The 24,912-nt window shown below is 35.7% G+C and overlaps 1 protein-coding gene and 1 long non-coding RNA gene across 9 annotated transcripts in view; one reads left to right on the top strand and one right to left on the bottom strand.

The window, feature by feature from the left end:
* The window catches only part of LOC138169225 (uncharacterized), a 100,663-nt gene extending 75,757 nt beyond the window's left edge, over window positions 1-24,906 (bottom strand). For 5 of the 7 annotated variants that reach the window (XR_011170296.1, XR_011170290.1, XR_011170291.1 and 2 more), the window contains exons 1-3: window positions 24,704-24,906; window positions 9,798-9,932; window positions 3,020-3,196 (exon numbers count right to left, since the gene is read on the bottom strand). This is a non-coding gene — a long non-coding RNA (uncharacterized lncRNA). Of the gene's footprint in view, window positions 1-3,019; window positions 3,197-9,797; window positions 9,933-18,526; window positions 18,585-20,125; window positions 20,727-22,968; window positions 23,018-24,703 lie in introns of those variants that run through there. The other 2 variants (XR_011170292.1, XR_011170294.1) reach the window with 2 other exon arrangements.
* NR2F2 (nuclear receptor subfamily 2 group F member 2) overlaps window positions 23,471-24,912 on the top strand; it is an 11,820-nt gene continuing 10,378 nt past the window's right edge. The window contains exon 1 of one of the 2 annotated variants that reach the window (XM_069098506.1): window positions 23,471-24,137. In XM_069098506.1, the coding sequence (XP_068954607.1) occupies window positions 24,095-24,137 (43 nt within the window). In that variant the 5' untranslated portion in view covers window positions 23,471-24,094. The remainder of the gene's footprint in view (window positions 24,138-24,912) is intronic. The other variant, XM_069098507.1, reaches the window with a different exon arrangement.

The following is a 24,912-nucleotide window of genomic DNA, read 5'->3' as shown; positions in this document are numbered from 1 at the left end:
ATATATATGAATACACAAATATATATAATAACTGATAAATGGCAGAGGTGGAATTTGAACCCAAGCCCTCTCTGGTTTCAAGTCTAGCACTTTACCCAGTACAATAATATAAAATTAGCTGTCCATGACTATTATGTTTATTTCATCCATAATAATACTCTAAGTTGATCAAATCAAGTAGATGTCATACTGTTCTGAGCTGGGTCTCACTTATGCCAGATCCCTGGTAGTTTATGTTCAATACTGGAACAAAATGAGACACTTGTAGGTCATTCAACAGTTAACAAAAGGAAATTTACTTAGCCATGGTAGGCAAAGGATATTCAACAAAGATAGGCATTGAGGACATGTCAGGTTGATTCAGCTGAGTGAAACTCCCTTGCCTGAGTTACCCATTGTTTTCCACCAGCCAAGCAGCAGAGAAGGCCTGTAGCTTGCTCCTGGCTCTTTTATACTCAGGCAACAAGGAAGTGATGTCAATAGCCTGAGTCTTTAGTCCCATGAGCCAATCAAACCTCAAGGATAGTTTTGATTCCTTTTAAGGAAAATTTAGTCTAACTTATGTGGTGGCTTGGGTTAGGATATTATGCCTACCACATGTGCCTTGTTTCTATTTTGTGCAGTTGTATAATGACTATATTTTTTGATCCTATTACTACTGAATATTGTAAAAGAATTAATCCTATCTGACATTTTAAAATCAGACTTTGAAGACAGAAGGCATGATTATTAATTTTACACAAGTTGGATGACAGGCTAAAGACTCAAAAATATCTCAAACATGTAGAATGAGGGCCCAGAACTAACACAATGATGTTCAAGAGTCTGAAAAGCACATCATGTATGTCTTGAATTTTTAACACAAGTTATAGAAGTGTTCTTCTTCCTTTTAGGAAATATATAAATGTATATTTTCATATAATAATATGCAAAATTATAATAAATGCATATTCAGACATAGGTGTGAAAGGAGTACGTGGGCTAAATGTTAGGCTAAAACTTTTAAAACATTCAATCTTAAGATCCTAAAGCATAAAGATATCATAGTTGAAGGAACTAGAGATTTTTAGCCTGGAAAAGAACTAGCCTTAGAGGGAGACATTAAGTTTTTGAAGGCCTGTTATCTAGAAGAGAGGAGTTCAATTTACTCCATATTTCTACTGAATGCAAAACCAGGACCAGTATAGAAAATTGTTGGGTTCAGTGTGAGGAAGAACTTGCTAACAATGAAAGTGGCTACATATTTGGGTGGTTGTAGCAGCAAGCACCCCAAGCGTCCTCAGGGTTTGCAGCTACCACAGGTTCTTGGATCTGCTTTGTTAAAGGAAAGCAACTCAAAATGGGTTAACAAGCTTACTTTAATCAGTCAGACATATATCGTTTACCTTGTTCAGGAGAAATGGTCAGCACCCTGAACCTCAAAGTATACAGGCATAATTATCAAGACAGAAACATCAAGTAGACAGATTTCCAAACTGTCCAATCATTACATCCATACCCAGTCAACATCTGGGTTTCCACATTCTGGGTTTTTCAAAGCCGGGGGACTCTCAACAACGGCTTCCCAGAATTCAGATCAAATCACAGAACACTTCTCAAAGTGAGTCCCAAAATAAAGCTACACATCAGGGCTTATATAGCCTTCTCCTGGCTCAGAGAATGTAACAACCTTATTGACTCACTGGCCAATCAAGAAGTATCTACTGAAAAACAAGCCTCCCACCCCAGGCTTCAGGTGCACATTAGCCTAGGGGCAGGGAAGATCTTCAAAATTTACATTCTTATTACAGTGGTCCCATCCTTATTCTATAAAATGGACTTGTTCCTCAGGTCATTACTTTCTATAGTCACTATATAACATTTGACCTGTAGTTTAATAGCATATGCTAGTTCATTCTGGGTTTGCACAAGGCAATTATTTTTATGCATTTTGAAGATGTGGGATAAAGCTGGGTAATCACTATATAATATTTAGCTTGTGTAGCATATGCTAGTTAATTTTCAGCATTTGTGTAGAGTTAAGGAAAATCCCAACTTGTTTTATTGATTTCTTTTTCTATCTTTTTAATTATGACCAAAAAAGCATTTGGATACTTAAAATGTCTAGAGTTGTTTTGGTACTGATAAGATATGCTGGGCTATACCAGATGACTTCTAAGTTCACTTCTGCTCTTAGATTCTGGGAGTCTAAGATTCAGTAAGCCCATAGATCAAGTAAGTAATTCTTGATCACCCATTGGTAACAAATGTGACCTTCCTCCTCAAATTCACATAGCATCATGTTGTAACTCTTAATAAGTAAATTTAATAATAATAATAATTAAATAATAAATTAATTAAAATGTAATAATTAAAATATTACAATAATTTTTATCATAGCTACCTGTGTCAGTGTTTCCTCTTCACACTAGACTACAAACTCTCTAAAGATAATAACCATATCTTGTCCAAATGTTGTATTATACCCCAGCACCTAGAACAGGCCTGCCCTACATACCGTGGATACTTTATAAAATGGGTGTGGATTTGAATGCATTTGATTTTAATTTGGTGACTATGCCTCAATACGGCTTGTGAACATTCAATTTAGAGTACCTACACTCATGCTGTAAAATGCTGTCCATATCCAGAGAAAGAACTACAAAGTCTGAATGCAGATCAAAGCATGTTATTTTCTCTTTTTGTGTTATTGTTTTTTCGTTCTCTTGGTTTTTCCCTTTTGTTTTGATTCTTCTTTTACAATGTGACTAATATGGAAATATGTTTAATATGATTGTACATATATAACCTATATCAGAATGCATGCCATCTTGGGGAGAAGGAGGGGAGAGAGGAAGCAAAAAAAATTGGAACTCAAAATCTTGTAAAAGTGAACGTTGGAAACTACCTTTGCAAGTAATTAGAAAAAATAAAATACTATTAAGTGAGGGAAAAAGAAAGATAAGGCTTAAAATAAAAAAATAAAGAGTATCTACTAAATCCTTACCCCCCCCTCAAAAAAAATCTTTTCTCCTCTTACCTACAATTAGTTCAAATAAGATAATTTCAAAGAGGTCCTGAAGTGGTTAAGTTTGTGGACAGCCTGTATAGCAGGATTGGATCTGGAGTAAGAAGACTGGGGTTTCAATCCAACCTCTGATATTTCCTAGCTGTGTGACCTTGAGCAGGCCACTTAACTTCTTCTCAGTTTTCTCATCTGTAAAAGAGGGATAATAATGCTTGCTTTAAGTTATTACCTGTTAAAAGGCAAACATTTTATAATGGAAGTAAAGTATTTCACAAACCTTAAAGTGACACCCGAATGACGGCTAATATCATCACCATCATCATCATCATCAACTGAACATATATAGATAATAACTACTGTTTTTTTAAATGGTAGTGGTTTTTTTTTTCTTTCATATATATTTAATTTATTTAATTAAGTATCAAAAGACTACATCTTTTGTTTTTAAGCAATTGGGGTTAAATAACTTGCCCAAGGTTACATGGCCAGTTATTTTGTGTGGGTGTTAAGTATCTGAGGCCAGAACTGATCCCGGGTCCTCCAGAGTCCAGAGCCAGTGTTCTTATGCACTGCACCACCTCGCCGCCCCTAGACTACATCTTTTAAAAAAAAAATCAATGCAGGTCAGAAATAACCCCCATTTCTAATCTGATAGCCTAACCCATATAGTATTTCCCTAAAAGTCAGACCTTCAGCATCAGAAATATATTAAAAAGTCAAATAGTTTCAAAAAGGATTGAAATTGTTAGCATGAACCACAATGGAGGTCAGCACATCTTAGAAAATAGTGGAGGTAAATCTCAATTTCAAGCTAACTCAACCCCCCATCAGCCTTCAAGCTGCAACCCAAGATTCTACAAGTTGGTTCTTGTACACAATGGCAATATTCATCACAATCAACCTCTAAATATTCTCAGCAACAGCATTCATGGTAACAGCTTAGTTGTCAACAATTAGTTACTGGATAATCCATAATACTATGATAAAATGGAGTTAAATGGGAGTATCTTTGTTAATTAAACAAGAAGATGGGAGTGCCTCCTTTCATTTTTTAAATTCTTTTGTGTAGATAATTTTCCTTAGGCTCTACAGCTGAAAACCCAAATCTTGGTATATCATACATAGTTTGTCAGCTATCCAGAAAAAGTCATTTTCCCCAAGTCATGAAATCCATGACTTCTCTGTGTCTGTGGTGTATGCTATGGTGTGTGACTTTGTTAATATGTGACAACAAATAGTTTTCTCCAGGTCTGGGCTTTTTAGTACAAGTTATGGCAGTGTTCTTCCTTTTAGGAAATAAATAAATTTATTTTTTCACATAATAATATGCAAAATTAATGCTATAATAATTTAATATGATAAATGTATATTCAGATATGGGTGTGAAGTGAGTATGCAATGTTGGGTTAAAACTTTTAAAACGTACATTCTTAAGCTCCTCTTGTCTCCAAAGCATAATGATAACATTGCTTCCCCTCTCACCATTTCCCCCCTCCTACAAACACACCTCATGTGGGTAATTGGTCCCAAATGTTGTTCATCACTTTCAGATTGTATGCTCTACAATTCTTTAGTAAAGAACATGGAACTTTTTTTTTGTTTGGCAGGGTCTAACCTGTGAAGTATAACTCAGTCTTTTCATCAGCATTAATGCTGCCGTAAACAACCAACTGATTTCACTTGGGGGTCTGTAAATACATGGGGTCTGGGGTATTCTTTTAAAAGTCCCAAGAAATTTTAGAATATTCATCAATCTATCATTTCTGTTGACATTCTTTCTGACTGCTGTGTATTTACTTCACATACACAGTTACTGTAAGAACTGAGCAGACTGAGCAGCTATCACAGGATGACTGCCAGATCCTAGTGAGTGTTGCTATGTCTAATTCCAGTATGGTATTTGGGTGACAGTAGATTACAATCAAATAAATTCACTTTATTCTATTTAGCATAAAAATAAATCCAGTTTAGGATGTGTGTGTGTGTATGTGTGCACATATGTGGGGTGCAAGTCTTTGAGTAAAGTTGTAATAAAGTTTCATTGTAGAAAATGTCAGGTTTATAAATATATCTTCTCTCTTTCTGAATTAATATGGGACAGTTCATTTGTATTTTTCCTTGTGACTTCTCTGGTTAAGGATTAAATAAAGAAAATGGGGCTTCCATTACCAGCCTTAGAAAATGAATTCACAGCCTAATAGCCTTACTTTCCCTTATATTTCTTCCAATTACCTCTAACTATATTCCCATGCTATTCTTTTGCTCCTCGCTCCCTCCTTTAAATATTTGTAAAATGTTTTCAAGTTCTCCATTAATTATTACTTAGTCAAGCTCTGCGTATTTAGTTCTTTTAATCTTCACTCATAAGTCCATCTCTAAAATTCTTTTTGTCATATTTGTGATTCTTCTTTGAATTCCATTCAGTTGGCCAATATCTTTCTGACATTAAGACATACCATTTTTAAACATAGCTTTCAACTGAAATCTCACCAAGGACATGAGAAAAGAATTGCCCATCTATTCTCTTCAAGAAACCCTCTCTGTTCAGTTCAATTCAACAAATATTTATTACACATTAAGGGAAAATAAAGACATTAGGTGAGATTTAGAAAGATTAGACAGTTTCTGTATTCAGGAAGTAGCAAACCAGTGCAAGAACTAAAAGAAAATGGGACAAAGTTTGCTTTTGTAGCTTCTCTGGTTTTACAATCTCAACAAAACAGGAACATTAATGAGTCTTAAAAGATCATGTTTTCACCTAACAGTGTTCTCTTGTTTTCTTCCCAGTACCTTGTACTTTACATCTTTCCCCCCTTCTATCCTTTTGCCATCTCTCCAGTCTACAACTCTGATCGTGTTATTAAGGCATCAATGTGGCACCGTGGATAGAGTACTAGGCCTGGCATTAAGAAGACCTGAGTTCAAATCCAGCTTCAGACACTGATTAGCTGTGTGACCCTAGACTAGTCACTCAACCTCTTTAGTTTCCTCAACTGTAAAATGGGGGTAACAGCAATATCTACCTTATAGCTTTATCATGAGAATCAAATAAGACATTTGTAAAGTGCTCTGTAGAGTATCTGGCAAATAATAGGTACTATATAAATGCTTGTTCCCTTCCTTCCCCCAACTCAAAAACTTCCTATTGCTAACCAAATGAAATACACTTTCCTCAGTCTGACATTTAAGGCCCTCCAACCTATAATTTCAGCCTAATCACCCACTCCTCCACTGTATGGATACTCTTTTCAAACCAAATATATAGCTGACTGTCTGAATGTACCCTAGATGATCTCACATCTGCATCTTTGCTCATACTCCCTCTGTTACCTGGAAAGACTTAAATAAAATCCTATCTTTCAAAACTCTGCTCCTATGATGGCACTGGAAAATTATGTAATAATAACTAGCATATATATGTATGTAATGCATATGTGTAAACAATTTGGAGTTTGCAGATAACTATGTATATGATCTGATTTGATCCTCACACCAGCCCCATGAAGTAGATATGATGTATTTCCATTTTACAGATAAGAGAATTGAAGCACAGAGAAGTTCAATAAATGCCCTATGGTTACATAGATAATATGTCAGAGGCGAAATATAAAACCACATAATGCTGAGTCAAACATCCAATACTCTAACCACTAAACTATGATACTGTTCTTAAGTATACCCTAGCTTCCAGCTTCTGTACCTGTAAGACACTGATGATAATTTTATATTATTAGAATCAGCAGGTGGTGCAGTAGATAGAGGGCTGGATTTGGTGTGAGGAAGACCTGAGTTCAAATTTGACTTCAGACATTTTCTCGCTGTGTGACCCTAGGCAAGTCATTTAACTTTTGTTTGCCTCAGGTTCCTCATCTATAAAATGGCTACTAACGTGCTATATAAATACTAGTTCTTGTCATTATTATATGTTTTATATATCATTATTATTATTATCCATAAAACCTTTCCTGATCCATGAACTGTATATGATCTCTTCTTCCTCTTACTCTCCATAGAACTTTATTTCCCTCTCATGACCTTTGCTATAATACATGTTATACTATCATGGTTTATGCACTTGGTTTATCCACCCCACCTCATCCTTCAATGAAACTCCTTGAGGACAAGAACTGGGTTACTGATTTTTGTTGTTGTTGTTGTCATATTGGATTCAAGGGATTATCTGACTAATCATTCTGAGATTCCTGACAAAATTACGATTTGCCAAGGGTATTTCAGCAGTTTCAATGTCTGCATAGCAATGCATTCCCTCAACCTTACTCCACATGTTGCAATCTGCCTTTATGTTGTATGATACTATCTTTAATTTGTACTTTTCGCAATCAAAGTCTACTTATGTTATTTCCTTTTTATGTATATCTTTCCATTTAACTTCCCAGTAAATTAACTAATTTGCTATATATCTCCTTTTCCAGATTATTATTGAAACTATGAAATAAGAGGAGACAGAACAGCAATTCCAGAGATTGCCTTCTCTAAATCTCCCATCAAACCATCATTCATTCCCCATTGGCTAATGATGGATGAAAGTTTTATTATAAATTCAAAATTCAATCAGTGGTTCATCCTAAAGTTAGGGAGTCTGGGTTAGGTTTAAAGAAACCTGGTTTGAATTTTAGGTGAACGCTCTTCCTCCATTCAAGTGCCAGGGGAGAATTTATAGTCTCAGGTGGACACCAAATGAAATTTGGTAAGTTCATCTAAGTCTTGCTTTGAGTTCATGATTTGAATGAGCTCAAATTTCATACAGCTCTAATCCTTTAATTTATGGTTATGCTGACATTTTCATCTTATGGAGAAGGAATTTTTAAAATAAAATTTGGTATCCCAATTTGGGGATACCATATTGGTAAAGCCAATCTACCACAATCACATTCCTTTGATTCATAATAATATTAATACTTTGATATTTGTATAGATTTGTATCATGAAATTAACTTAAGAAAATATCATCTAGATTTGTATCATGAAATTAACTTAAGAAAATATCATCAATATCGCTGACCTCTTTGAAATGGCACAAGCAAAAGCAATATTACCAGAATTTTCCCAAGCATTCATGACTTTATTACATGGATATTGAATGTTGGGTTAATCAAATAATAATTAGCAGGGTAATTTTGCCCTCTTTGTAGATCAACTCTGTAGTTTCTTTTTCTCCAATGATTTAGTTTAAATGTAACTTTATGTATATTTTCCATTTCACTCAATTTATATTTCCTCACATGGAAATCCATGGTCCACATTTTAGAGTTACTTAGTTTCCTCAAATTATTTGATATGAGCTCTGAAAGATCTCAAAATGGATCTCTAGACCCCCAAATGATAGGTTCAAAGTTCATGGTTGATGTTATCATATATACAAATGATACATGAACATTAAATTAAGGCAATTAATGGCAAAGGAAAATTAAGCTGAAGTTAATTTGGAGACGTTGTAAAAGCCCGTGTATCTGCAGATCTCAATATGTTTTCATATGCAGTTATATTTGAAATCTAGATCTCATATTGATGCCTAAAATATAGGTAGATAAAATAAGCAAACAGTTATCATTGATCTCAATTCATAAATTCTTTACTCATATGCTTATCATAGCCATCGCATTAAGGTACCATTTATGGTCTCTATGTTTTTCATATAATTAAAGTAAGATTTCTGGGATGGTAAATGATTTTCTTTTCCTTTGGATATAGGCACTAGATTTAATTCATAATCTTGCTAAAGAAAAATAGCTTCTAAAAGGGACTATGTTCCATCTTATTTAAAAAAATCAAAATCTGAAAAAGTTTTTTCCTTCCAACTTGTAGTCACAAAACCATTGCTCATAAAAATAAATTTTACAACACTGAAAACCCTAGTCAAATTTTTTTTTTTTTCGGCCAGAAAAGAAAGCAGATTTCATATTTAGAACCCCTGGCCCTTCTTGGTCTATCCCCAGAGAAGAAAATCCAGCTAATCTTAGAAGATTGTAGATATAAGTGGTTGAATAATGTAACAAAATCATCAGCATGTTTTAAAAATAGGGTTCTACTGTACTAGCTGGGAAAGGGCATAGAAAGTTAAAAGATATAATGAAGCTAGAGTCTTAAAAATAACACACACAATTTACAGTCACAAAATATAAAAAGATTTCCTTTTCCAATAAAAAAGAGTGTTTTTCTCTTTCCTAATTCAATTATGAATGATATAGGACTTAAAATGGCAGCAAAAAGTTTGTTCCGGTAGTTTCTGCCTTCTTGAGGACCAAATGATACCACTTTAAGAAACCTTTTATTGGATCATTTAATTCATTAATAAGCTTCAGTCTTTTGATGATCAAGTGTGGCATAGCACTTTCCAGGTGTTCTTTCATTAAGGAAACCTGTTTTCGGGCATTTAAATACACATGCACACTTACATGTAACTTTTAATTCTTCAGGAGAGAAATAAACACTGACTAGTTTCTGTTCTGGGTGCCTTTATAACTCTGACATATTGCAAGCCCTAGAAAGAATTTTAATCTACATGGTTTGAAAATAGAGGCCTTTTAAATATGCTGCATACAATTTGTGATGGTCATCTCTAAAATGCTGCTCCATTATCCTTTTCCATTTGGAATGAATGAGGCTAATTAATTTCAGGCCATACTTGATGAGGTCAGCACCATACGAGGGGTGCGTGCTAGACATTGCTAATCTCTTTCAGCTGAGAGTGATGAATTAAAGATGAAGCATGCCTTTGCAGGCCTAATTTAGAATGTATATCAAAAACCTACAGCAAATAATACTATACCCTACAACAAAGGAAAACTTGTTCTCTCAGGCTCCCGTGTAGTGTTGATTTTAAAGGCATTTTCATTTTACTTTGGAATTCCAGCTGTGGATGGGTGAACCATTTCAGAAAAATCAAGCCATCTCTCTCACATGCCTGTGTGGACAAAAAGTGGGATAAAAAAAAAAAAAGAAAAACACCATGGTCAGAATTTGATCCTGTCTATATTAAAATTCTAACCATATATCCAGTATTTTATCAAAGCTTCCCTGTATTACATCCTAAGCAGATGATACCTGTCTCCGTGTAATGGCCAATGAACTTTGCCAGGAAATTTCAAAGCATCCTAAATGAGACAACCCTTTGTTTGTTTTTAAAACAGATATCCTAATGATACTTATTAAGCTTTCTATGTTTCTGTTAGGAAAGCCAATGTAGATTGACCAGGTAGATAATGCAATACCTTTCATTAGGCCAAGAAATAAATTGTAATACAGATGCCTTCAGGCAAAAATGTTCTTTGGAAAGTGAATGCTAAGCCAGCTCTGGAGCTGTAAGTAAGCAGGTACTCACTGGTTTAAACTCTAATCAGAGGTGGATTTAATAATAATTTATCAAAGACAATTGTTCAAAATTCCCAGGGGTAAAGAGATAGGTGAGATCAGCCCAGCTACTAGAGATTAGGGTAGAAAACTTGCTAAAATTCGCACCAGTGGCTGCTTTCTGACATACCTAAGAAAAGAAATTCTGACAGGTTATTGTAATGAGTAGGAATTTCCAACTGGTGGTCACAAGCAGCTTCTGTCTTTGTATCCCAGTAGTCCTCATTAGAACAAAGCTGCTTCGAATTAGGTCCAATCTACATGCCGAATCAATCTTTCATCCCTTTGATTGCTTCTGAAAATATTTATATTTCTTAATAATGCACATTTTGTCTTGCAACCTCTGATTAAACCCAGACAGGGGTTCCCAGAGAAACAGGGAATGTATATGGAAGGGTTATTTGGGACAGGAAAAGAAAGATAAAAAAAAACCCACAGGTTTTTCCTATTGTGCAACCATTAGAGAATATAAATCTAGCAATTTTGGTTATGTAAGCATCAGAGAAGGGTTGTAATAAATACAGATTGGAATATCACAGTAACCAACTAGAGTTTAAAGATTCTGCTTACTGATGCCAAATTCTATGCTGTTGTATCATTGTTTCCTCAGCTTTTTTACTTTACTGAATTTTATTAAATTTTAATGGGAACTTATAGTAAAGTTCCAAATTATGATGAATAATAACCCAACCCAAATTATCACATAATAAAATAGAAAAATGTCTAACATTGGCATGTCAAGAATGTTACTTTAAGTAAGGTTTTTTATGACTAAGGAGTCTGTGATATAGTGGAAAGATCAGGAGACTTGGATTCTAGTTCTGTCTGAACCACCAATTAACTGTGTGGCCTGTGGCAGGTCACTACTCTCCTCTGGGTCTGTTTCCTTATCTGTGCAGAAAGTCTGATCAATCTCTAATGTCCTTCCCTCAAACCTGAAATTCTGTGCATAATAGTCATCATCTTAGATATCAGTGAAATACTACCCTAGAATCATCAAGCTGGAAGGAACTTTATAAATCCTCTCATCCAAAACCTTGTGTTAGGGATGAGAAAACCAAGGTCCAGAGAAGGTTGTCCAATATCACTGAGCTAAATTTAATGATGAAGCTGGGACTACAACCAGGTGTCCCAACTCCCAATTTTGTGTTTTCTCTACAATACTATACTTCCTTATATAAGAATGCTTATATCAATGAAAATAAGCAGATTAAAAATGACCAGCAGACTTTTTATTCAGTTCCTAGATATACAAAGCTTCACTAACGATTGATAAAGATATGCATGCATGTGTGTGTGTGCGCATGCATGTGCATGAGTCTGTATGTGTGTGTATCTACCAATTGACTTTTCCAAACATCCAAAATATTTCTCTTGATTGGGAAGATACTAGATGTTTGGATAGGTTAACAGACAGTTCAAAAGACCTAATTTCCCTGTTTTATCCTCTAAAAATAAGTCACATATATAAAATTAAGTACATGAACAAATACATTAAAATTATGTAAAAATAAAAGCACAATTCTTCAAATATCACAATCATCCTTTTAATCCTATTAAATAATAATCTCCCTACATTTGTATTTTTACTGTGAATGTATTTAACACAATTCTACCTTATATAATCCCATGATTGGGTATCAGAGGACTAAACTGGAAAAAGGACAAATCTTCCCTTCAACCAACACCCTACCCAACCTCCATCTAGATATAGAAGGGGGGGAAAAGACTTTCATATATAATAAGATCAGAAAGACTTGTGTTTTATAATACATAAATGATGACTACAAAGACTTTTCTTTTCCAGGTAAAATACCCTAAAATTTTGCTGCTGACATAATGCCTCTTGTGTGAGAACTTAAAAAAACCATACTTGACTGAAATACTAAATACGAAAAAGAAGATATGGAATTGTTTTTTTAGAAGGGTTATTAAAGAGTTGAGGCCTAAAGGTGTATGTCTATTTTAAAAAGAAATTTTCTGATTGCAGATAACTTCTCAATTTGATTTAGTGTCGAATGATAGTGATGGGGTTGATAACTGAGCATTCATCGGTAATTCATCTTGTGCTGGTAGAAATTTACAGCAAAGCAGTGCTTTCCCAACACTGACAAGCCCTATTAATCTTTTTCAGACACATTTCAATAGGTGTCTCCATCTGTGCCCAACATCTAAACACTCTGGCATCACCAGGGACTTGAAGACACCTCCATTTCAGGTTATACTAGTGAAAATGTGATACTAGATTGTTCTTGATTTTTTAACCTAATTCTCTCTTCATTCAATTAGCCTTTTTTCCCTGAATTTTCTGATCATGCATAACATCATTTTCCCCAATGAGTATATTTTTTAAAAAATGGTTTCTTAGAGATATACTATCTTCTATGGGGTAAGCAACCAACAACTTTTTACAAAGTAAAACACCCAAGAGTCCATTGCTTAGTGCCCTAGGAACCTAATTGAACATCTCCTTTTGCCAAAATAGACATGGAAAATGAATCCTATTTTTGCTTATATTTTTTAGAAGCTGGTATAAGTAAAAACTTTAAGATCTATTTGATTTACATTTTTAATGCAATGCATTACACTCATGAAAAATTTTAATTTTTAAGTGGTGAGAAGAGAAACAAGGTAAAAAAAAGTCTTGGCATATTGATAGCCATATTTCTTCAGCATATTCAGATCCGTGGACACAACACTTTTTTCTATTTGCACCAAATATAAGAACACATATATTATAAGGAAGTGAACAACATTACAAAAAGAATCTTATGTTCAAATTTTCTTTCCTGTTAAAGGAATATAATTTGTGGACTGTATATAAATTCAGTTTATGTAATAAGTTTGATAGTCTTATTTCAAATGACTTAGCATCAAGTGTTTTCTGCCATTTTCATGGGCCTGGTTGGGCAAAGAAACTGAATTTGGACTGCGTTTTCTTTTTGTCCTCTGTGGGAAAGAAAGAAAGAAAGAAAGAAAGAAAGAAAGAAAGAAAGAAAGAAAGAAAGAAAGAAAGAAAGAAAGAAAGAAAGAAAGAAAGAAAGAAAGAAAGAAAGAAAGAAAGAAAGAAAGAAAGAAAGAAAGAAAGAAAGAAAGAAAGAAAGGAAGGAAGGAAGAAAGAAAGAAAGGAAGGAAGAAAGAGAAAGAAAGGAAGGAAGGAAGGAAGGAAGGAAGGAAGGAAGGAAGGAAGGAAGGAAGGGAGGGAGAGAGAGGGAAAGAAGAGAGAGGGAAAGAAGAGAGAGAGAAAGAAGAAAGAGAGAAAAGAGAAAGAGAGAGAAAGAGAAAAAAAGAAAGAGAGAGAGAGGGAGAAAGAGAGAGGAAGAAAGAGAGAGGAAGAGGAAGGAAGGAAGGAAGGAAGGAAGGAAGGAAAGAAGGAAGGAAGGAAGGAAGGAAGGAAGGAAGGAAGGAAGGAAGGAAGGAAGGAAGGAAGGAAGGAAGGAAAGGAAGGAAAGGAAAGCAAGGAGAAAAAATAAATGAAAGAGAAAAGAAAGAGGAAAAGGAAGAGAAAGAAATTAAAATTCTGACATATTTTCATTTTTAATAGATCAAAGTCCTCATCATGCTTGATTGAGTATTCAAAAATCTCCACTGAATTTTTGCTTTAAGTGATCCGTCACTGATAAGTGTCTATAGAGAGACAGAAAAAAAGTATACATCCTCAAAATGTGTTTCTTTCTTATGGACTACTTTAAAATGATTGTGAGTCATCTTATGGATCTAATGACCTTATTGTAGGTGGCAAGTTTAAATGTGCCATATTAATAACTTGTTATCCAAGATAAATTAAGTCCTTATGTGTCAAAAGCACTCTGAACTGGATTACCTACAAGACAAGTATTTATTGAATAAATGTTAAATCCAATTTCATTTTAATGTGACTGACTGTATGCTTCAGACTACTAGAATGAGATAAAAACACTCAAACCTATAACTGTGTTACCACATTACACCTAACTTGTCTATTTCTATTATTTTCTCCTTAAAGTAGAATATCGAAAGACTGTGTGTGTGTGTGTGTGTGTGTGTGTGTGTGTGTGTGTGTGTGTGTGTGTTTTGTTCTGAAGAGCAAGGAGAGAGATAGAAAAAAGGGCTGGCATTCAGCCTAAAGAGAAATCATTGAAACAAATTAATCCTATGCCGTTTAAATTGACATGGTAATCCATCATCAGGGAAGGCGAACTCTGAAAGCAATCTAGGATCTGCAGTGTTCTTTCACTGGCCCTGGAGGCACAAAGACAGATAGTAGAGGAGGGGAAAACATCATAAAAGTTAGTAATGCCTTAGAAAAAAAAAAGAAAATGACTATATCTAGTTTTCTTTTTCCTTACCTCCAAGGCCTATTTCAGAAAAGAACTTAGGTTAACTTTCAACAAAGTTTACTTCTAAATGCTGTCATCTTCACCCTAGCTCCAAAGGTCTGATGGTCATACTGTATAATCTTAACCATTATTTGACTCATTTCAAACATGGCCTAAATAAAATCTTTGACATCTTAGAGATATAGATGATGACTTTCCTTAAACTCATTTTTTTCATTTTCAAATTTTTCTTAATAATTTTCTCATTTAAATCAATCTCTTTCGTGTTATATGAAAGTATATTTTATTATTATACTTTACTTAACACATTAATGCTTTCTTAGCATCACAAAAATTTGAGATAGGAAGGTTAAGTCACCACCCCTGCCAGGTATATTTATAATTAATGGAGAGAATGTTTTTTAAAAATACCTGCTTGTTTCATATGCCTTAGATGAGGTCTTTTATTTTTTTTAATCTTTGAAATACATCCAATTGAAATGTTTTCTGTTATAACAATGCTCTGATGAAAACCTCTGTAGAATGTTACATTATAAAAGTCTCTGGGTTTTTTTTTTTAATACAGTGTCTTGAGAAATGCTTTACATGTTTTCTTTTTAACTAATAAATATTTTGCTTTTGTGGTGAGAGATCAATTGTTGCCTGAATTTACTAATAAAATCATGGAAAATAATATTATTTTATATTTTAACAATATATTTCTATGGACTAAGCAATATGCATCTCTAAAAGTAAGCATATATGAATATATGTATATTCATATATTTATTCAATCCCTCTGTTAGCAACAGACAGTTTGAAGAAAAAACTTCAGACACTTTAGTGCCCAAGGCAAAGGGGGTTAAGGCTACCTAATATGAACCATACCCAACATCTGCCCTTTTTTAATTTAGAGAGGACAGGATTTTTTCTATTTTGTTAAGAAAACTTTATGTGGTATAGTAACTTCAGAATATACATTACAACCATTTTTTTCCTTTGTAATTAGATTTTACTTGTTCTCTAAGAAATGAGAAAGTGAAAAATAATCACAGAAACTGAATGATTTTTTTAAGGAGATAAGTATCAAAAACAGATTAAAGGTATTTCCAGGGTAAATAGGGGAAGGATATCTAAGGATCTTAAATGAAATATTCATTCAAAGTCATGCCAATTGAAATTATAATAGAGTAGTGATTTCACAGAATACATGAAATCTAAATCAATGTTTCTCAGTTTCTGAGCATTAAACTGCACTTGTTAAAATATGGTCTGGTTCCTTGAATGGGTTTGTTTTTCATTCATGTATAATATATTTTAAGTGAAAACACTATTTTCCAAAGACCATTAGATCAGCCAAAATCATTGTGAAAGAAAAGTAAAGACTGAACATAATCCACATTTACTCACAGAAGGATGCAAAAAAAAAGCCCTAATATGTATAATTTTCTGAATTCCCACAAATATTTTCAATGCAGAGAAATATCATATGTATAAATAAACATTTCCCAACAAAATTTAGAAATAAAATTCTACATAACTATGTTCCATTAATATATAAGGGGGAGTAAAATGGCCTGTACTGTTTTTTTTTTTTAAACTTATTCTTCCTGACTAGTGACATAATGTGATTTTGTCAAGAAATACCATCCTTACCATTTTTCACTTAAGTGGATATCCCTTCTTCTTAATGTTTTCAGTTTAGCTTTAACTATTTTAAATGATATAATCTCATCCAATTTACCTCAACCAAACCCAGAGAATTCTTCTGGATAAGAGTGATTAATTTCTTACAAATTGCAATAGACTGATGAGAAAAGTACCATTCTCAACCATGTGTTTAAAATGTTTAAAAGCTGTCTAAAGATTGTTAAAAGATAACATGTTTAAGCTGTAAAGCTAATAATTTCAATGGACAGGGGCTTAAATGTTATGTGAAACAGCCTATCTTAATTCAGCAAAAGAAATTCATCTAAGATTTTTTTTAAATGCAGCCACATTTCAAGGAAATCAGATTTTTGTGGGGTAAGAGGAATAATTAAATATGTAAATGATTAAAATATTCTGCATCCACATAGTGTTTCTCCTGTTATGGCGGTGAATCTGCATTTGTCTAACTATCTATCTGATCCTCTTATTGTATGCTTTCTGCTTATATATACATCTGTATTTGCAAAAAGTCCCCTGTTAGGCCATAATAGGAAAGGAAATTCTTCCTTAGGTGGTTTTTAGTACCTGAAATTTACCTTGAGTTTTTGATAAGTGAAATTAATTCACATCAATTCTCTTTGTTGTTCTTGCTTAATATATTGACATTCAACCAATTAGCAATATTATTTTATCTGTTATTTGTGTTATTAACAACTTCATTTTTTAAAATTCTAGGTACTAGAATTAGTAGTTTTGATAATAGTTTTATTAGTTTTGATCTTTAGAAATTATATAAAAAAATGTCTTTATAAAGACTTCATTATTAACATCGTGAAAAAGAAGGAAAATACATGTTATAAATGTTTAAGCAATATTTCAGTTAAGTCCTCCTCAAAGCAAAAATTGATCTCAAAATGGTGTCTCTCTATTAACAACAATAACCTGTAAATTTTAATGTTATAAGGCATTGATTGTCAACGTCAGGTTTTGTTCAATATTCAGGTAGCCACTTAATACCAGCATCTTCAATGGCCTGGGCTATTAACATTCTTCAATTCATTAGAAATTAAAATTTATAAAAAAAAAAAAAGGTCATTTTAAAATTAAATACTAATCAGAACACTTAATTTGCTTGCTGGAATATCTTATACAAGAAAATCAGCATTTTATATTTGTAAGGTGCTTTTCCAAAAATTGTACAAGGTATATCAACTTTATGACTAACCAAGTGATTAAACTTGCATTTCAACCCTAACAAAAATGTTTCTGAGTATATCTTCCAAAAATATTTTCACTTTGCTTCATTATTTATTTATGGATTTATTCATCTCTGTATACTTTCTATACAAATATATAGACAACAATATACAAAGCATTAAGATGTGAATATTGCTTTAAAAAAACTTTTCCACATAACAACATATGTATGTCGCACATAGATATGTGTGTGTTAATCTTGTTGATCATGGACTTGTATATATTTATATAACTATAGTATAACTATCTATTATAGTGTCATGAGGCTTAATGTCAGTATATTTTTATAATCACACTCAGAATTTATGGCTATAATTTGGCTATTGACAAGATGCCAAACTAGCCTTACTTAAATGGAAAGGGGTAAATGTGTCTTGTTTTTTAATCAAATCCCCCCTCCCCCAACAAATACACATACCAAACTGACTGTTACATATAGTAACATTGAATATATCATTCAAAGAAAATTAAATGTTTTACTGATTAACATTTTCTGATCCCTAAAATGCATTTCATGTATTTTTAAGGGTGAAAAATTTTGTTTGTTTCATGGAAATCTGTGTTCATATTTTGGGGGTGGAGGGAGAAAAGTAGGGCAGAGAACTAAAAGAAAAAATCTTGTAAGTGGACTGAGTTCACTGCTGCTTGCTGACCTCTCCTTTCCTTTTCAACAGTCCCTTTTTGTAGATTAGTATGGTTAACCTTAGTTCTGTCTTGGAGTAGGAAGGGTTAATGAGACCAAGCTCCTTACAACCTCAAGGTCAGAGTCTTCCTATCTCCAATCTAAGGAATTAGGTAAAGAGGTTATACGATTATAGTGAAAGGAGTTATAGGCACTCATTGCCTCACACCTGAACATATTGCTCTAAATCCACTGGGATTCTGGGGGATTGGGGGGGAGAGGGAAACTCTAGCTATGGAAAACTGTTAATTGGATCTGTACCTATCTTTCCTGTTGCTCTGATGATCCAACCAGGACAGTCTGCATTACTTCCCCCAGGCTTAATAAAAAGAAAAATCAATCAGCAAAACATTAAAAATAAAATAAAAAAATATCCACAATAATATCTTTAGGGGGGAAAAACAGATTGGGCGGGGGGCCGAAAGAGAAAAATGAAAAGGCAATACTTCCCTCCCCTTTTTACTCCCATCCCCCTCCCTTTCCCTAGAAATTAGTGGCCAGTTGATTATTTGCAGCTGTTTCTAACTTCAAGGTTTGTTTACAGTAGCCACACCAGCACTTAGAGAAGTGAAAAGCCATTTTCACATCAGTCCTGCTGCTTTCTTTTTCGGATAAGGGTTTTCTCTCCTTACCAGAAAAACACTCAGGAAGCTTTGCTAAGTTCAGCGAGCAAGTCCTTTCCTTAAAAGTTGCTGCGCCTCCATCAATTTGCCCTCTCTGCATCTCAGCCTTGTGGCAAGAAAAGGGTTTTCATCACTAGGATTTAGGTTAATTACCCAAACCTGCTTTCCTGCCCTGTGGACTGGCCCGGGCTTCCCTGCCTGCTGCCATGTCGCTATCTAGACTCAGAGAACTAGTCCCTGACTTAAGCGATTTTCCCTCCATCCCTCCCAATACCTGGAAACCGGGAGGGTATTCTGCTTTGATCCCACCCAGAGGAGTTCCCTCGCTCTCAGTCTGCTACTGCGCTAGAAGACTCCCTAAGGGACAGAGTCACAGCGGGGCAGGGGTGTTTATTCATATTAAGAAATATTGACTGAACTGACATTAGAAATGGGAGGGGGAAGCCTAGGAAAGAGTGGGAAGTTGAAGGGGAGGACTTTATCAATAAGAAAGATGCCAAAGATTGGGTCTGCTGGTTGCAGTGGATTGGAATTTGTGTGCCCCTTTAGTCGAAATTGGGGGGCTGGAGAGGATGCTATACCTGTTTTATGAGACATTTGTTTTCTGGGATGGGGTGGGGAAAGAATGACTTCTCGGTTGCTTATTTAAAACAAACAAAAATACCAAGGTATATCTGGGATCATTTCCTTTAGCTTCTGTTGTTCTTGTCAATGTCGAGTCATTTGCAAGTTACTTCAAAATGTCCCAGGCATTTATTCCAACGCTTTGTTGCCGTTTTACATCTCCGCCTCCTACATAATGTTTCCAGAGTCTATAGAAACCCTTGCTTTTATGAGACCTCTCTCCCTTTCCTAAACACTCTCTGCCTATCTGATGCCTTTACATCCTCGCGTCCACAACTAATTCTTAGTTGGCTAGAGATTTTAGGATTCTCCTTCCCAGCGTCTTCCTAGACTTCTTTTGCTGTTCGGGGGAGGGAGAAGAAAGACTAATAATATTTTTTTTTCTTTGGCCGGGGGGAGGAAGGTAGTGAAAGGGTTTCTCCCCCTCCTTTCTTGATTTTCCCCCTCCTGGTATAGCCAAATCCATGAAACTCCCTGCCCCTTTGTCACTATGGGGGCTTCTAATCACTTCATATCGATTTTCTAACTCTTTTCATCCCGTTGAAGACACATCTTAAAACACTCCAACCCAGAGTGTGCTCTTTGCTTTATACACACTAATAAAATGATTTACCCTTCTCTCTGCGCTCTCCTCACAGGAGAAAATCGTTCAAGTCCCGGCTATTTGTGTGTGATCAGTAAATATTTAGTGTGGTGACATCTTCAGCTCCTCTCCTGATCAATACCCAGCCCAACAGGAGGTTCCCATTGTCCAGGAGGAGACTTGCTGAGCTCTGTTTAGATGAGTTCTTCTCTTCCTCTTCTGGACTCTGATTTATGTTGGAATGGAACTAGCAAAGGGAAGAACTTGCTTTTAAAATGCCTTTTAAACCTTTTTACTTTTGACATTAAGCCACCTATGCAAGGGCTGAATTATTCCATGAGAAGGGAGGACTCGAGATCTCCTCCCTGCTGCCTTTTCCTCTTTTCTTTCTCTCTGATCTTCTAACACTTTCAAAGCCTTGGTATAAAATGGATATCTTTGGAACCACCTTTCAAAATCATTAATTTCCTTTTTGCAAGAACCCCCACCCCAACCCCCTACATTCCCTACTCTTTATCTAATTCTTCTGTTGGGAATTAAGAAAAGAGGGAGGAGAGAGGAAGAGTGGTGAGAGATCCAGAGGTCCAGGAATCCAGTCCAGTGCTGCTTTAGCTTTGAATAACTACTTTTCCACACCCCTGCTTCTACCATTAACCTTTCTGTCCCACCCCCACCCCCATGCTCAGCAAACATCTTCTTAATCAACTAACAAGCTAGAAAGGGGTAGGTGTTTTAATTTCTAACTCAGGGATCCTCTCCATCCTCAGCAGAGAAGCTAAGGTTCACTCCAAGTTGTTCCATCCATCAACACTTTTTTTCTAAGTAATGGCAAAACAAGGATATAGTCTGGTGGATGATAAAAAAAAAAAAGGCTACATTCCCCTCCCCCCATTTCCCTCCTCTTCTCACCCTAATCTATCTCGTATCCCCCATTCTCTTCCCCCCATAAAAGATCCTCCTGCCAAGGGAGTCACCGTTGGACTAATGGTCTAGTTTCACCCCCGCCCCCAGATGCTTAGCCTCATTGAAAATAGTGCACAGGACTATAACCTCTCTAGCGCTCTTCAGGGACACTCCAACCATGACCAGTAAATGGTCTGAGCTGTGATTCTCGAAGGAAATGAATCGCTATCTATATGCCTCAGAGTCTGGCGATACAGTATTGGAGGTGGGGGCCAAGAACCTGAAAGACAGAAACATCCCCACCATCCTCTCCACCTGTTAGCTGGTATGACAACAGACTTAGCCTCTGTACAGTACTTTCATTAACCCACTGCAGGTCTGAAAAAAAAATAAATAAAGGGAGACTAAGGGGAAGAGGAAAGGTGTAAGAGTCTTCAAGGGGTAAGACTTATCCCATCCACAATCCCACCTTTTGTTCTAGAAATGTTTTCTAAAGCATCCTTATCTCAAGAATATATCTTTATACTAATGCATACTTAATTGGTCTGTCTTGACTGTCCATATAAAACAATTTAATTAGGGTGCTTTCTTGCTTTGGAGGAAAAAAAAATCTGCCCAGCGTTTATTGTATTTAGCACCAATACAGGCAGAAAATGTCGCACAAGTTTTTGGTTGAAAGAGCACCTCTGTGTCCATTGAAGGGCGTTGATCCGAAAAGACAGAAAGGACAAGTAAAATCGATTTGAAGCGACCCTCTCTGTCCCTTTCACACCATTCAGAAACTCCATTCCTTCTAAGACAAAGACCAGCGCCTTGGGAATTCTCAGGAAAAAGAAGAATCCAGTCCCACATCCATAGAGCACTTAAAAAAAAATCTTTAATATTGCTCTTATTAAAAAGAAAGAAAAGCACTACATTGTGTTTAGTGACCACTTACCTTCCACCTCTCCCTACCTCCCCCCACCCCCCTATCTATATTTTACAAGCCTTCCCTTCTTAATCACTGGGTCATTATGGTTATTAAGATTGCAATCCTGGTTTCCAATTTGGTCATTCGCAGGCTTTTATTAAAGTTAGGGTAGTCCTCACCTTTGACCCCCGGAGATCAGAGTGGCAGCTATCACTACAAGTTGGGCCAAAGTTTAAAAAACAAAAAAACGGAGGAAATTTAGCTGGCTCTTGGGAGACTTGCCACTTTACCTTTTTTTTTTCTTTTGAAATGAATTACTAACTCCACCTCTGATGGAGATCTAAAGCTCCCCAAGGTTCCTTCGCTGTGCCTCAGTGAGTTCCCTTGTAAAACTGGTCCAACTAAACCCCAGGTTATCCCAGAAAATGACCGACTTAGTCGACCTGGATGCAAAAGCGATGCTCAGCTCCAGGGCAGGAACCTTATGGAGTTGATTGGGGGAGGGAAGGGGAGAAGGAGAAAGCAGAGGATGACATCATTTCGACCTGAACTGTAACCTCAATGCTTGTCATCACACCTTCATAATTCTCCCCGGACCTCCTGGGGGCAAAGGGGGAGGGGCAGAGGTGTGGCTGGGAGCGAGGGGGGAGGGGTAAGAGTGGGAGTGGGAAGACCCGAGAGTTACAGAAGTGTACTCCTTTGAAAATAGTTCACCACCTTTTCCAGAAACATCCCCCCACCATCCGTTTCGTATACTGATTATGCAAACCACAAAGAAAACTTTTGTAGACCATATTTATGGTATTAATGAATAGTTTTAAAAAAAGATTTACACTTCTTATGATCAATATTCAGAGTTATTTTCCTCAAAGTATATAATTACAGTGCCTTCATAGTTTTCATCATTGTTTGAGGTGGCAAAACCATTTGTAATTTTCATTAGCCAGTAAACATGTAATTAACATTCAGCACTGTGTTTAACTTAATTCCTGTTTAAGACAAGGACAAGAAACAGTGGAAGAACGTTTGTTCCATTTGTCAAGTCTGACATACATCTTACCATAACAGTTTCCTAAAATAAAAGATCCATGTTTCACCATTATTCTTCTCTTAAAACAAAACAAAAAAAAATCCATTAGTTAAAACTGTATTAGACTGCCAAATGCAATATAATTTAGTCTGAATTTTCTTGATATACTGCATTAGTGGTTCTACTTCAGGGTTTGGGGGGAGGGTGATAGAATTATTGAGTATTCATTTTATGGTCATGGAATGGACATTCTTCTATGTCTCTCAAATGAATCATCAAAAAATAAATATTTCCTATTTTGTGAAGTTACAAAATGGAGGCAGAGAGAAAATTTATCCAAATTGGGGGAAAATCTCTTCGGGGGCTTGAGTTAAGAGCAGAAATGAATGTTCAAACGGATTCCTCTGAAAAATGTTGACCCCCATTTAAAGTTCTATCTTTGATCGAGGGAGAGGGGAATCTGCCACTCTGCTGTGATGTGTTCCCCCCCCCCCCAGCACAGTTTTTTTTTCCAACTTGCTTTAGGATTAGGCTACATCCCTCCCGACCCCAAACAGTGTAATTTTGCTGTGCCTGTGTTCATCTTTCTTTGCAATATCGCCTATAGTTGTTTGCGGTTTTCTGCTGAGGCTCGAAATCATTTCATACATTCTACGACTAAACTCATTAAGTTGGGAGATTTTTTTCAATTGGACGGGTGTTTTTAAAGTCTCGTCTTTCCAGCCCCAAACAAGGTGTAGCAACGTACTCTTCCTTCTAAGGAATGAGATGAGAGACAAGGATCACTCAAGGCATCTCCTACCTTGGGTTTGGGGGATTTTTCTTAAAGGCGAGGCGTGCATTCCTCAGCAGCTATGTACAAAGCTCCCTGAAACCTTGTCTGTGTAAAGTTAGTGTTCAGTATTTTCCAAGGCTGAAAGCTAATAATACATGGAAAGCACTTCCCTTAGGTTGAAGATCTTTTCTTTCACCTTTCCTCTTTTTCCCTGAAGGCTATAGCCTACTTTTTTTTTTTTTATCAGTTTGCACAATCGCTTAGATAAATACCAAGAAGGAGATTCTCTTTAATTACCAAAGACACATCTTTTCAGGGGGCAAACAAAGCGTTTATTTCACCTGCCAAACTAAAGGAGAGTTACTTCAGTTTAGAAGGAAGATGCAAGCGGTTTGGGACCTTGAACAAGGCAAATATGGTTTTGGTATGTTTACTTATAGTTTCTTCTTTTTTTACTTTCTTATTGTACTGTGTGTGATTTTATATTACTTTATGCTTTAAAAAAAAAAAACCTGTTTGCTAACATGTGTGATATGGCTATTAATGGGTTTGAGGGGATTGGGGAAGGAGAAGGGAAATAAATCCAATGCATTACATTGCTATATTTTATTACATGTGTCCTGAGGTGGAGTGGGGTGGGGTGGGGGGACAAAATTGCAAAGCTGCCAAAATATGATTGAGTCTAATAGTAAGTACTGTGCTGTATAAACTCATTTCCTACAATAATGCAAAAATAAGAGCCAGCCCACTAAAGCTTGTATTTCCAGGCATCAAGACTACTCGGTTTATATAGCAAACGACGTGCCAGGCTTGAACTAAGTATCAAAATTTACTGTTACATTTTAAACTGCACTTAATTTTGCAACCTTGTGCAACTGACAGCAATACTAGAGAAAGTCTAGCCTGGCTGGGTGTTATCCGCAACGCCAGCTCGAAAGGAAAGCCTTCTGTTCAAGCTAGTAGTACAATTGCAAGAAGAAGGGTACTCACCATCGGGAGGTGTGGTGAAGTTTGCTTGCAGCTTTAAAGCAAATATTTATCTTTTTGCTCTTTATTGCAACCGCGCGGATCTGACTTAAGAAGCAATGTTCTGCTCTGACCAAAACATTCAAGGAACGGTTCCTCATTTTAAAAAGAGAGAGGGAGAGAGGAAAAGAGAGAGAGAGAGAGAAAGAGAGAGAGAAAGAGAGAGAGAGAGA

This window comes from Petaurus breviceps, unplaced genomic scaffold (assembly GCF_028583685.1).
Source record: "Petaurus breviceps papuanus isolate PSGF00001 unplaced genomic scaffold, PetGlider_PUasm1.0 37, whole genome shotgun sequence".
Taxonomy (NCBI): Eukaryota; Metazoa; Chordata; class Mammalia; order Diprotodontia; family Petauridae; genus Petaurus; species Petaurus breviceps.
This window is presented reverse-complemented; position numbering and strand designations above follow the sequence as displayed.